Raw genomic sequence first — 14,722 nt, 5'->3', positions numbered from 1 at the left:
AGAGACGCCTAAGGAGGCATGGGACACATTGGTGAAGCTGTATAGCACAAATACCAAAGCACGAAAGATGCAGCTAAAGCAGGAGTTGCACAATGTGCAAAGGAAAAATCTGAATATAAATGAGTATTCCTTGAAGGTGAAAGGCCTTGCAGATTCTCTTGCCTCCATTGGAGCACCTGTTGATGATGAGGACTTAGTGTCTGTGACCTTGAATGGTCTTGGGAAAGATTATGCACAGTTTCGGACATCCATTGGAGTCCGTGAAACATTTCCTGATTTTCAGGAACTTATTGCTCTCTTGCTGAGTGAAGAGCAAAGGAATGGTGGTTCAGCCACCTCAACTTCTCAAAAGACTGCTTTCTACTCGAATACAGGTAGAGGCAGAGGTAGAGGAAGAGGCCGTTTTGGTGGCCGTGCAGGAAATCAGAACCAACAGCAACAACAGGAAAACCAGTCCTATGAAGGAGGACGTGGTAGTTCTAGAGGCAGGGGGAGCCAAAGAGGCCGTGGTTCATGGCAAAGGAACCAGCAAGTAAATAGCAGCACAGAATGCTATTATTGTGGAAAGCCTGGACACAAGGAGAATACATGCTATAAAAAACAGAATGACATCAAAAGTGGGAAGTTGCAGCAAAGCAACTATGCATCATCAAGTGGGCATGGTGACGACAGAAATGAACACCTTTTTGTGATGCAGCATATGGTTAACTCCATGTCAGGAGATGCTGCAGCTTGCAATGATGTTTGGTATGTTGATTCAGGTGCCTCTAACCACATGACCAGTCATGGTGAGTGGTTTCATGATGTTAGAAATTTGGATAAGCCAGGTTATGTTGAAACAGGTGATGATACTGCGCACCCAATTACGCAGGTTGGTAAAGTGCCATTGGCTATGCAGGATGGCAAAACGAAGTACTTGGCAGATGTACTTCATGTTCCAAAAATCACTAAGAACCTGGTTTCAGTTGGCCAGATGGTTGAGCAAGGTCTGCAGGTTAGATTTAATCCTGATGGATGTTTTGTTGAGGACTTGAAAAATAAGTGCCGCTTGGTTGCGAAAGGCAATAAAAATGGCAGAATGTTCACCTTGGATGTTGATATGCCTGAGGTAAAAGCTGCTATGTTTGCGCATGGGAGAGGTGTCATTGCAGATATTGAGATATGGCACAAGCGCATTGGGCATGTGAATATACAAAGGCTGAAATCTATGCAAACGAAAAACATTGTTGCAGGTTTGCCTAAATTCAGAGTTGAGGGAATGCAAAAGGTATGTGAAGCATGCCAAATGGGTAAGCAGGCCAGACATGCATTTCCCAAAAATGCTAAGGTGAGCAGAAGACCTTTGGAAGTGATCCATTCAGATGTTTGGACAACCAAAGCTGCTTCTATTGGTGGATGCCATTATTATGTGACGTTTATTGATGACTACACTAGGAAGGTGTGGATTTATTTTATGAAGCATAAAAGTGAAGTGTTCAGCCATTTCAAGGCTTTTAAGGCCATGGTTGAAAAAGAGAAAGGTGTGCATATTAAAGTGCTAAGATCTGATGGAGGGGGAGAGTACTTTTCAGAAGAATTTTGTGAATATCTGAAAGAACAGGGAATTCAAAGGAAGTACTCATGCAGGTCTACCCCTCAGCATAATGGGGTTGCAGAAAGGAAGAACAGGCATATTGCAGAAGTAGGACGGGCGATCCTAAATGAGAAAAACATGCCTGATTATTTTTGGGCTGAAGCAGTAGCAACTGCTGTTTATATTATGAACAGAACCCCCACTGCAGCTGTCCATGGCATGACGCCTGAAGAAATGTATACAGGCCAAAAACCAGATATTTCTCACTTGAAGGTATTTGGTTGCATAGCTTATGTTCATGTTCCTGATGAGAAGAGAACAAAGCTGGATCCAAAGGCAGAAAAATGCATCTTTATTGGATATGCTCAGCACCAGAAAGGGTATCGCTGTTATAACCCTTCCACCCGCAAAATGCAAGTGAGCAGAGATGTTTTTGATGAAATGAGCAGCTGGTATGCACCAACTGTTATGGTAGGAGATGCAGATGCAGGAAATGGGAATGCTGCAATAAATGCAGAGCAGCAATCTCAAGCCTTGAGTGGACCCAGAGAGTCCTCTACTAGTGGATCTAATGCATGGACAGGGAGATTGAGATCTAGTGAATCGTCACATGGCAGCCCTGATAGTGTTGTGCAGGTATCACATAAGGGAAAAGAAAAAGTAGACCATGCTCCAGTGTTTGATGTGTCTGCTGGTAGCTCTCATGTTGATGGAGAGTCAAGCGGCTCTGAAATGAGCCTTGATGAGGAACTTGGGATTCCTTCTGTTGTTACACCTGGTGCAAGGAAAAGCAGGCATGATTTAAAGACTCCTGCAACTGATCCAGTTGTACGGAGGTCCACTCGTATTAAGTATCCAGTTGACAGGCTGAGATATGATGGGTATACAGCACATCACTATGCTTATATGGTCAAGGTTCTAGAGGAGCCAGAGCCCACATGTTTTGAGGATGCAGCAGGGCATAAAAATTGGGAAGCAGCTATGGATGAAGAGATGGCTGCCTTGGATGCAAACCACACTTGGGATTTGATGCCTTTGCCTCATGATAAGAAGGCTATTGGCTGCAAGTGGGTTTACAAAGTAAAGCACAATTCTGATGGGTCTGTTAGCAGGTACAAGGCAAGATTGGTTGCCAAAGGTTTTGCACAGACATATGGAATTGACTATGAGGAAACTTTCAGCCCAGTTGCAAGGATGGCAACCGTGAGAGCAGTAATTGCTATGGCTGCTGCAAAGGGATGGTCTTTGCATCAGATGGATGTGAAAAATGCCTTCTTGCATGGTGATTTGCAGGAAGAGGTTTATATGATGCAGCCGGAAGGTTATGAGGATAATTCACATCCCGATTTTGTATGCAGGTTGCGCAAAGCCTTGTATGGCTTAAAACAGCAGGCGCCGAGGGCATGGTCAGACAAGATAGGGCAATATCTTGTCACTATTGGATTTCATATTTCCAATTCAGATTTTTCACTTTATGTGAAAAGGACAAACAGAGGGATTGTGCTTGTAGTCATCTATGTTGATGACTTGATTACTACAGGTGATAGTGATGCAGACATTAATGAAGTGAAGCTGCTGTTGAAGCAAAAATTTGAGATGAAGGATTTGGGAGAGCTGCGTTACTTCTTGGGCATTGAGGTTATTAGATCCCCGAGTGGGATATGGCTGTTGCAAAGGCAATACGGTTTGGACATGCTGTCCAAATATGGGATGACAGGCTGTAAGCCTATCTCTGTTCCATTGGAGCAGAATGTGAAGCTCAATGCAGAGACAGGTGAGCTTCTTGAAGATATTACTATGTACAGGCGCATAGTAGGTAGCTTGATTTACATGACTATAACCAGACCAGATTTGAGCTATGCTGTGGGGCTGGTAAGTCAGTTTATGCAGGCACCGAGGAAGCCACATTTGGATGCGGCTAGGCGCATACTGCGGTATGTGAAGTCCACATTGCATTATGGACTGTTTTATGAAGCTGGGTGTGCATTACAGGTACATGGATACACAGATGCTGACTGGGCTGGTAGTGTCTCAGACAGGAGATCTACTAGTGGTTTTATGTTTTCCCTTGGGAGTGGTGCCATCAGTTGGAGCAGCAAGAAGCAGCCAACAGTTGCCTTGTCGAGCACAGAGGCTGAGTACAGGGGTGCAGCAATGGCTGCATGTGAGGTAGCTTGGTTACGGAAGCTACTTGCAGATATGGGACAGTCAATTCATGCAGCAGTTGTCATTCATTGTGACAACATTAGCAGCATCATGCTTGCTAATAACCCAGTTTATCATGCTAGAACGAAGCACATTGAGGTGCATTATCACTTTGTGAGAGAGAAGGTTCTAGCTCGTGAGATTGATCTTGTCTATGTCAGCACTGAGGAGCAGGTGGCTGATATTTTTACGAAGGCATTGGGTACCGAGAAGCTTCGCAGATTTAGGAGCTTGCTTGGTGTACGTGAGATGGATTTGAGCTTGAGGGGGAGTGTTGAGATATCAAGCTCTACCCCCGATACATCTCCTGGATGACTATCATTTATGTCACCGCCTATGTTAGTTGTACTCGTGGTGTAGTTAGACTACCACGTATGTTTTTGGTTTGGGTTCACATATGAACCACGTATTCTAGGTTTGACATATAGGGTATTTCCCTCTTCTATTGTATTGTTGTTGTGTGCAAAAGTGAAGAAAGGCTTCACCCTCCAACCTTGTGTCCTCTCTCTTTTGTGTGTTGTGAAGAAAGCTGAACTTGAGTCTCCTATCTCTCTCCCTCATTCTTTACAACTTGAGGAGCCTTTCACAGATGAGGGGCTCTGGGAAGCCCTCAAGGCTCTCCCGACCCAGAAGTGTCCGGGTGAGGATGGCTCCACTTTGGCCTTCGTCTCGAACTTCTGGGAGATTATCTCCACTCCCTTCTGTCTAGCTTGCCAGGAGATTTTTGACATAGGCCTTCTCCCTCAGTCTTTGAGCAAGGGGTGGATTTGTTTGATCCCGAAAGGGGGAGATAGGTCAGACATCCGACAGTGGAGGCCGATCACTCCGCTTGATATTGCATACAAGATCCTCACCAAGGTCTTGAGTTTGCGGTTATGGCCCCATCTTACCAACATCATCCATGACGCACAGACTGGGTTTGTCCAGGAGCGTAGCATCCTAGACAACATCTTCACGTTCTGGGAGGTAGTGGATTGGTCCAGGGAGGAGTCATAGCCGTTGGTCGTCCTCTTGGACTTTGAGAAGGCCTACAGCAGGGTGGAGTGGTCTTTCTTGGAGGGCACTAAGAGGAGATTGGGTTTCTTAGACAGATGGGTCAGAGGAGTTTCAGCACTATATGCAGGGAGCTCTAGCCAGATGCTTATCGGGGGACACACAGGCGAGGCCTTTCCTCTCTCTCGCTCAGTCTGCCAGGGCTGCTCCCTTCCTCTTCCTATTTGTGACGGAGGCTTTGGGCTACTATTTGAGATCATAAGTGGCGGGTCTCACAGGGCTAAAACTCCCAATTAGACAGCAAGAACTATTGGACTCGAAGTTTGCAGACGACACGACCTTGTATGTTGAGGGCACCACACCGAGTCTAAAGAGAGTCAGGGGCACGCTGGCTATTTATTGTGAGGCCTCAAGGGCACGGATCAACTGAACGAAATCTGTAGGTTTCTTCACAGGCTTTGAGGAGACAGGCGCTCCGTGAGTGGGGAAGTGACTTTGGCTTCAAATGGATACCGCAAGGCTAGACAACGAGATACCTCGTATTTCAGGTGGGTATTGACATTACAGCAGAGCAAAAGATTGCCCCAATCCTTGAGAGTGTTCGGCGCAAGCTTCTCTATTGGAGCTCGGCCAAACTCTCCTTAGCAAGTCGCGCCTTAGTGGCAAACCAGGTCCTTGCCACGATTTGGTATATCACCTCCTGCTGGTGCTTTCACAGAAGTTGCATTGGGCAGCTCTGACGATTGGTATGAAACTTCCTTTGGACAGGTTTGGATGGCACGAGGAACACTAGGGCCCGAGTAGCTTGGCAAACAGTGATTATGCCGCAGGCACTGGGAGGCTTGGGTGTCATTGATCCGCAGATGCAGAGCAGGGCCCTTCTGAGCAAGTCGGTGGTTCGTGGCCTCACCCCAAGTGCAGAGCCTTGGAAGCTTCTCTTACATCGAGGGCTTCTGAGAAACACCCCACGCACTATAGGACATTGGCAGCCTTCACATCGATGGATCTTCTCAGAGGACCCCCTTACGACGGGGAAGGGCTCCCCCCTGATGAGGAGTCTTCACAAGGTATGGCAGAGACTGGCAGGGGGTCTCATCCATGCTCCGCCCAAATGCAGAGAGGAGTTTGAGCGCCAACCCATTATGTGGCACCCAGAGATCAGAGATCAAGAGGGCCGTATGCTCGAACAGCGAACTCACATTGGTTGGGCACAGTGGGACAATGGTCCAACAGGGGACCACCGGGTCCTTTGGCCGTTGGAGCAGACTACCTATAGAGACAGAGGCGAGGCTTGATGCCCTAGCACATCTGTGAGGGGCAAGGCAGCGGATGGGCGAGATTGACTTAGCCATTCCAGAGTCCTAGTGGGAAGGACTTCACGTTTGGAGAGACAACAGATGGTTGGGGCAGTTTTCCCATACCGGTGTTCCCTTGCAGATGTTGATGCAACGCGGTAGCACGCACCCCAGCTTCTTCCGTGTAGGACCTGGAGGCCTACTTCAGCCACTCACTAAGAGTGACCCTGAGATGGATGGGAGTCTTGATGAGATACACTGGCAGATGATCAGAGTGGTGGGACGTTTGGGGAAGGAGTGGCACATTTTGCCCTCCTCGTATTTCAAGGCAAGACACCTCTAGATGGTGCCTTTGGCTGTGGGAGGGTAGACCCCTGAGGGAGGTCCAATGGGATCCGGGAGATGGTTCTAGCCCTCCAAGGGCGACCTAGCTGAGCAAGTGGATCAGGTGCCCTTTTTTCCTACACCACATGGATTGACAGGAGGCTTCAGATGGACTCGTCGAGGTGGACCCCTTCGAGGGAGAGGCATTGGGTGACCCAGAGAGTGCCCCAGGATGTGCGCTGCAGGTTTTCGACGCAGTTGTGGTCCAGCTTGCGATCGAGGAAGATCTCTTACTTCTTCTGGCATGGAGGCTTGCCCATCGGACTATGGTTGGAGCAAATGAGAGTGGACGGGCAGTGCCATTGTTGCTCCGATGGCATCCTGGAGACTATCTAGCATTGCCTGTGGAACTGTAGTAGCGCAACGAGGATCTGGATAGGAGCCCTCAGGATCATAATACGTATGCAGAGTCTTCATAAAGACTACACCTGGGGGATGGTGGCTTGGTTGACAAAGAGAGGACATGCATTTCAGATTGATGAGATCTCCCCAACCTATCAGATACAGAGCATCCAGAGGATCCCCCCTGACAATCTAGCTCATCCTTCTCCTAAGGAGGACAATGTTTGAGAAATAGTAGCCAGCATCACGGCTTGGAACATTTGGGTGGCTCGCTGCAGTCTTGTGATGGGTGAGCACCCGATTCCCACGCGCGGCTACCCTAGTTACCATATGGCAAGATATCATCTACACTCTACGGTCCACTTGGGAGAACGAGACTCAAGGCTCCCGAGTGACTATCGAGAGACGTGCTTGCTTCTGCAAGGCTTGGCCTACATGTGTTTTCTACATCTTCACTCCGCAAGGGATTCGTTGGCTGTATAGTCCCCCCACTTGGCTATTAGCCCCAGTTCCAAAGATCTCCTAGGGAGTGAGCTGGGGTTTCTCAAGAACAAAAGCCGGTTTTTCTTTCAGCCTTTTCCGGTTTTTTTCCATACTCAGCACCTTCAAGGCTGCTGTCTTGTATGAAATCTTTCAAGCAGGGCTGCTGTCTTGTATGAAATCTTTCAAGCATTAATAGAAGGTTCCTTTCATTTGAAAAAAAAAAAGGCGCCCCACTTCTAGAAGAAGGGGCCTTCTTTGAAGAAAACTCCAAAGCCCTCTTTTGGGAAAGCCAATAAAGCTCCACCTTTTTTTTTTTCAAAGAAATAAAGCTCCAGCTTTTGGAAATGAACTTTTTGAAAGCAATTGCCAGCCTCCTCTGCAGGTCTAATCCTGCTCTTATTTGAGCAGCCCATGCTGTCCAAGACTTTGTTCGTGGTCTGGGCCCCTCTTGGTGCACCTCCCCCATGCTCCTCATCTGGGGGCTCACAGATGAGGAGGTGACGTTCCAAACTCCAACATCTTCTAGTGGTGGAGGCAAGGAAAGAAGAAATGCTTCTACTTCGACAGTATGCGAGAGAAGAAGGCGGCAGATTAAGAGAAAAAGAAGAATACCAAGCCAAGAGTCCAAGGATTGAAAACCACCAACATCGGTAACAGTGTAACAGGGGAGCTTTTCCTGGTAACTAATCTGAGTGTTGCTAAGATCAAGTATGCAGACATAGGTGAAACTATCTTGATAACGTTGAGTGATGTCACCTTCCCACTATGAGCCCTCGTATAAGAACACGATTGAAGCGAGAGAGAGAGAGAGAGAGAGAGAGAGAGAGAGAGAGAAGAAGAAGAAGAAGAGAAGGCAGATTAGAAGAAAAAGAAGAATACCAAGCCAAGAGTCCAAGGATTGAAAACCACCAACGTCGGTAACAGTGTAACAGGGGATCTTTTCCCAGTAACCAATCTGAGTGTTGCTAAGATCAAGTGTGCAGACATAGGTGAAACTACCTTGATAACGTTGAGGGATGTCACCTCCCCACTATGAGCCCTTGTATGAGGAGAACACGAGTGAAGTGAGAGAGAGAGAGAGAGAGAGAGAGAGAGAGAGAGGTATGGCTTATGTGGCTGCTTGGAAGGGCTGCAAGGGACCTGGGTGCATTATATGGCATGAAAGAGGCACTTCCTAGCAGCAGCAGTCCCTGGAAGGACTGTAGAATTGGAGGCGCTTACAGCCCACATCTAGGCAGAATTCAGGCTGTTAGGTTGAGCGTTCATTTAATGTCAACGTTTGTCTATTTTGGAGCTTTTATGCATCGTATGAATCCTGGGACAAGCCTTCCACTAAGGGAGTTGGCTACAGCACGTGACCCAATTTATGACAGGGTACTAGAGATACGTGCACAGTTTCCTAGCGCACCCCAACCATACAGAATAACCAAGTGCTCCATTATTGGCCATCCTAGCCCAATATTCTGTAGAGATGTTAATAGCATTCTGACTCATCATGTCAATTTCAAAGAAGCCTCACAAAACAGGATGACGAGAGATGTTAATACTAGCTCATCATGTCAATTTCAAAAAACCTCACAAAAGAATTGTGAATGAATTTAACCCTTCATATAAAATAATGGCTACAACAATGCCCTCTGAAATAATTGTGTTTTTTAGTGCATGGCTTAATTACCTTAAGAAACATTACGAAAAATGTGAAATGTGCCGTGCTGCAAAAGGAGGAGAAAATTAACAAAAAATGTGTTGAACATTGCTTGTGGGATGAATGTTACTAAGAGAGAACCAACCTTGATTTGGAAAAGAATTATGCTAGAATAAGATGGGATCTCGTATTGGCTAGTCTGAATGTTTGGCTTTTGAAGGATTGAAAAAGGCAAAGGAACACTTTGATCTCAAGAGATCTATACGTGTACACTCAGATGATGTAGATAAGGGGATTCTTGAAGGGCTTAACTCTAAAAGAGGGCAAGTAGCCAAACTGTTTGCAACACTGTCACTGAAGAGGACAAAGCTAACATGGACAAGCTCATGGATACCTGTGATGAATATAGATGGCATTTTCCCTCAATAGCAAGCAATAGAGAGGTGCATATTCCATCATAGAGAGGCCTTAGGAAGGGAAACTCTAAATCCAGCCTTAAAGGCAAGCCTCTACATTGGCATGCCAAGAGTATCAAAGTATCTCGTGCTAATTGTTAATATACCATAGCATATGGAAAAGTCTGACGAGATGCAATGGAGTAGATTGGAAAAGGCGCTTAGAAACTTCATGTGGAAATTGGGACATGCTCATTATTAAGGAAATGAGGGACTTGAGACTATCCTCATTAATGGATTATCCGTATGAAAGAATTTGGAAGTTTTGTTGACAATACTGCACGTAATGTGGCAAACTGCATGCAACGATTCACAATTGTAATGCTTGGATCAGGTTGATAATGCAACTTGAAAGCGTACACCTGTCCTCTTGTACTTAAAAAGTAAAGGCCATATAATTCCTGCAATCTTTCTTCTTGTTCTAAGAAGAGAGGGTTATAATTTCTGTCACCTTCCTTCTTCTGCTAAGAAAGAAAGGGGCATATACTTGTTGTTACTTTCTTATTGTGCTGTGAAAGAAAGAGGCACGCCCATTTCTGACATTTTACTGCTTGAGCTAAGAAAGAACGGGGCAAAGTTATCTTTCTTCTTGCGCTAAGTAAGATACTCTCAGTAATCCTTTCCTATGGTGATAAGAAAGAGACATATACATTCTATCATCTTTCTCCGAAAGAAAGGGGCATATACTTTCCGTTATCTCTCTAATAAAAAAAGAGGCGTCCCAAATTGTACAAAACACTGCTGGAATGAGCAATCAGCTATGTGCAGGAAGTTACCCTAACCCTAATCGAGGGCCGAGGATGCGGGGGAGAGCCGGGGATGCATCGTCGGAGGTGAGGAGCTGGAGGGTTTGCCGGAAAGATGCTTGGATGTGAGGAAAATTGAAGGAGTTCTTGCCAATATCGTTGGCCGGATCCAAGGGGTCCTCTGCTGCCAGAAGATATGGCTTCCAAGGATCAACCCATCCCTTCTCTACCTTCCTGAAGAACGTCCCTCCGTCCCTGCAAGAAATCCCATACTCACGAACCTTCAAGCATCTGCCGTAAAGCTCGAAAAATCCAGCCAGTAACAACCCCAGATTGTCACCCCCTTCTGCTGGATGCGTCTGCAAATGCTTCCTCAGCATCACATACAGCGTATACGACCCTATTCCCCCTTTGTGATACACCTCGTTCAGCCCCTTCTGCCTAAACCACATCTTCAGTACCTTGTACAGTGGCTCCATCTCCCTCCTCTCTTCCATCGCCTCCCTCACCTCCTCCACTGCCTGCAGCTCCTTGTGCGAATCCAGCCTCACATCGAACTCCACCCCGCTCGAGAGCTCCTCGAATTTCGCTATGGGCACCCTCGCCCTCCCTCTCACCTCCACCTTCCTGGCCACGTTCGCGCCCTGCAGCTGCTTCGCCAGCGCAGTGAGCCGGGACTGAGGGCTTCCGAAACCTGAGTTGAGGATCACGACATCGATGTCGCTGGTGGGAAGGTAAAGACCTGTGGCGAAGGAACCGAAAACGCGTAACTGGGAGGAGGGCCAGAGGGAGAGCACAACGTCGGCAACGCGCTGGATAGCTGCGGTTCGAGTGGAGTGCTGCTGTGGAGTGGGAGATGCAAGAAGGCAGAACTGGATGATTTCGCGGTGGAGCTGAAGCAAGCGAGGGTCTGAGGCGATCTCCGAATTCGATGATGCTCTTGTCCTCAACCAGGAAGGAGCCTCTTCGAACCAAGGAGGACACTCCATCAAATCCTGCAATAAAACCCAGCAATTGCGTCTTCTACCATGAAAACACTAACACAGGAGGAGAATCCATGATTCAGATCGAAGCTCAATCGGAACACTGGTTTCCATTCCATTCCGTCAAGGAATTATGTTATGGCATCACGGCCACATGTCCGACCGAACGTGTCGGACTTACAGTCCTAGGGAAAGTAAATTGCCAGGCATGCAGGCAACCGCCGGTAGCCCCATGGGGGCCTGTAGGAGACTGCTGGTAGCCCCACGGGAGCCTGCAAGAGTCCGACGGGTGCTTGCAGGCCGACCTTGGTACTTTTTCGTCCGTCAAGGGAGGTTGCAAGCAGGTTGATGGTGACAAGGTGAACATTCCGTTAGCGACCAGGAATCCATTTCAGCCGGTTTTGCCTGTATTCCTAACTAGTTATGACCTTGACGGAGTAGGTAGAGGCCATGAGGAGGCCTTTATCCCATGTGAAAGTGACAAGCGACTTTTACATGGGGTAAAGGCAGACCAATGGCTTCTATCAACTGTCAAAGTAGATAGGGCAAGGAGCCTTTGATGTGATGGGCTAGTGTGGAAGTTTAGGACAAGTGAGCATGCATGGATTTTTTTAACCATGATGTGATTGGCGAATTTGGAAGTTCTTGACACGTCAGCCATGCCATAGCGCCATAGTGCCCACCATTTTATAGATTTTAAGGGGATTCGATTGAAAGGCTCAGATCGTCTCTCTGAGCCCCAGCGACTTTGACGGAGTAGGAATGTGTGGGAGGACTAAATTCCCACGTAGAAAACGGTGAGCAGGCGAGCCATTTTTTATGGTGGGAAAGTAGGACTCCCCACCTTTCCCTTCCGTCGAAGGCGTGGGGAGCGCACCACTTGTCATATTCTAAATACAGGCAGCTTCACGATTACCGTTCCTTAAAAAATTTAATCGAATAGCTGAGATCTTCTTAGGTGCAATCCCAGCCTTTGACGGGGATAGAAATTTCATACTCGAGAATCATCCCTATTGGATATCCCCTCCTACTGCACAATTACAACCGTCGCACAGCCAACTGCCTTCTGATGACAGGCATCCAAATTGCTTTCCCTGCCTCTCAACTATGCCAATAGTGGTGCATGTGCCTAAAGTGACAGTAACAGAGGTGAAACCCAATGATAGGTCCTCAAGCCGCGAACATGATGGGAGGAGAAAAATAGCAAAGCTAAGACCTTTCCTTTTAATATAAATTATTTTCCTTTCTCGCACACACACACACAAGAAAAAAAACATGATGAGAGGAGGACACCGGTACAAGGGCGACCGATCCTTACTTCATGAGCCAGTTTCACTGATTTTTGACCGAGAACTGACGACCACGGTTGATTTTTCCATTGATGGCTTAGGGAGGCAGTGCGGTGCGTGGTGTCATGGGATTCAATCGAATGGTGGCCGCATGTTCACTTGGTTCATTGGTTTTGCTCGTGTTTGGCACATTAATGATGGGGGTGTACCACATGTTTACCGATTTTTGAGCGAGAGGTGGTGCAGTACACTAGCCGATGAGCTTAAAAACTTTGTGTTTTATAAAGTTTGATTTAATTTTTGCATAAACTAGCCAATTAGCATTTGGATCACATTTTACAATCACAAAACTTTTCGTTTTCTGGCGACCCTAGCCGCGTTAACGTACATGGAAGTGAGATGAGGGATTAATTACATGTGAATCTACTTCGTGTATTTTTCATGTAGTTGACATAACACAATTTGGTTGCTCTCCATCTTCATATGTGTCTTGTACCATGTCTTCTCGCCAACACTAAGAGACCAAGTACCTCGAACTAAAATTATTTGCCAACTATAATTGCTAAAGTATTTAAGTTATAGGTAGGAATAGGGTATCCTCTTCAAGTAGCTGCTCATAATTTGGAATCAGAACTAAGGGAAGAAGTTTGTATGGGAGTGCTTATACATTGTCTAAGGAGTGCTTATACATTGTCTAAGTAATGCTCAAAAGTATGATGCACAAGCTAATTGAGAACTTGAAGATGCTTGGAGAAAGATTTTGCTTTGGTAATGTCTCTAGCCGCCTTGGAAGAAGAAGGGACTTGCATAGCCAAACCCATAGGCAAAGTAGGCTGAACTCTATTCTAGCATGTTTCATGTAGCTTGCAATAAAGTCTGATTAAGCTGAACCAAGACTCTCTTAACCACCTTTGTTTGACCATTAGTGGGTGGATGCCAAGCTATAGAATGCTTGAGTTGATTGTCCAAGACTACCAGAACGTAGTCCAAAAAGTAGACAGGGATCTAGCATCCCTATTAAGACAATGGATGTGGGCAAACCAAAATGAGCCCACACATGCTTGGAGAATAGCCCGGCTACTTGGACTCCATCACAATGCTTGGTGGTAAGCATGAAGCCATTTTGGAGAATCTATCAACTAGCACAAAAATATAGTCAAGGCCCTTTTTAGTGGTGAGGACACCTTGAAAGAGAAAATCCATGGAAACATGTTTTGAAGTCTAGGTAGGAACTCAAAGAGGAGAGTATGATCCATGAGTCACTTTCATACTCTTATTTTGTTGGTAAGAGCCACATGATTTGACGAACTTTTCCACATCTTGTCTTCGATGAGGCCAATAAAAATATTCCACAAATTCATAAGAGTCTTCAGCACTCCAAAGCGCCCTATAGTGAGGGAAGAATAATGCTCTTTTATTAATTGCAATCTCCAAGAGTCATGTGGGACACAAAGTTTCTCTAGTTTGCAAAATATAGTCTAGATAAGGCTAAATGTTTCCTTCAATTCAATGCTGAACCAGATAGTAGACATGGGAAAAAAAATTGTCACTCAAGTAAAGGTCTGGCCACTCAAAGAAGGTTGGAATTTGCATACCCAAAACAATAAACATTACATGAACTAGGAGCCTGGACAAGCAATCTGCTTGTCTAATTTCATAGCTTGGGTTGTCCTTGATAATGAGGTGGTGTTGCTACATATATGCAGCCCATTCGGCACACCGCAAGTCACCAAGGGAACTCTAGGTGTGCAGATATTGAGAGGTTGATGGTTAGTGTGGACAAGACCTCTATAACAAGCAAATAGTTTCTCCAATGCATAATTCAAAGTAGCATTAGCTAGGACTGAATTGAAATAAGCTACTAGATGGACTTCCTAAGAAAGAACAACCCCAATGGCATGAGTACTTTCAGAATCGCAAACTTTTTGTATTTAGGATATCTAAGAACTGAAGGAGAAATTAGCTTGCTCTTGAGAATGGCCATGGCTTGGTCTTGAATAGGGCTCTAATAAAAGGTGCCTGCATTTGTGAACTAAAACAGAAGATAGATAATCTTTGCAAAATCATTGATGTGCTTCCTATGGTATTAGCCAAACCTAGAAAGCAGAAATGTTAGTGAAAAAGGCCAAGTCATGCTTGCTTGGATTTTATCATTGTCAATGGCGGCAACACCTTCTTGGCAAATGACAAAAACAAGATACTTCTAGTGGGAAATCATACTTTGGATTTAGATGAAGAAAGTGTCGAGCAAGCGAGGGGGAGGAGAGGGGGAGGGAGGGAGAGAGAGAGAGAGAGAGAGAGAGAGAGAGAGAGAGAGAGAGGAGGGAGG

The 14,722-nt window shown here is 46.1% G+C and overlaps 1 protein-coding gene across 1 annotated transcript; it reads right to left on the bottom strand.

Moving 5' to 3' along the window:
* Nucleotides 1-9,749: 9,749 nt before the first annotated feature.
* LOC147900829 (uncharacterized) lies at nucleotides 9,750-11,284 on the bottom strand. Its single transcript, XM_087375843.1, has one exon. It carries the CDS (start codon nucleotides 11,108-11,110, stop codon nucleotides 10,148-10,150), a length of 963 nt encoding a protein of 320 aa, XP_087231969.1. The 5' UTR covers nucleotides 11,111-11,284; the 3' UTR covers nucleotides 9,750-10,147.
* Between the last annotated feature and the right edge of the window lie 3,438 nt (nucleotides 11,285-14,722).

Source organism: Dipteris shenzhenensis, chromosome 6 (assembly GCF_047967505.1).
Source record: "Dipteris shenzhenensis isolate YYH24624 ecotype China chromosome 6, Dip_SZ_1.0, whole genome shotgun sequence".
Lineage (NCBI taxonomy): Eukaryota > Viridiplantae > Streptophyta > Polypodiopsida > Gleicheniales > Dipteridaceae > Dipteris > Dipteris shenzhenensis.
Note: the sequence above shows the minus strand (reverse complement) of the source record. Positions and strands in the feature narration are given on the sequence as shown.

What these genes read in the sequence shown, in the direction of transcription:
- LOC147900829 (XM_087375843.1), bottom strand. Translation starts at nt 11,110, where the DNA reads ATGGAGTGTCCTCCTTGGTTCGAAGAGGCTCCTTCCTGGTTGAGGACA.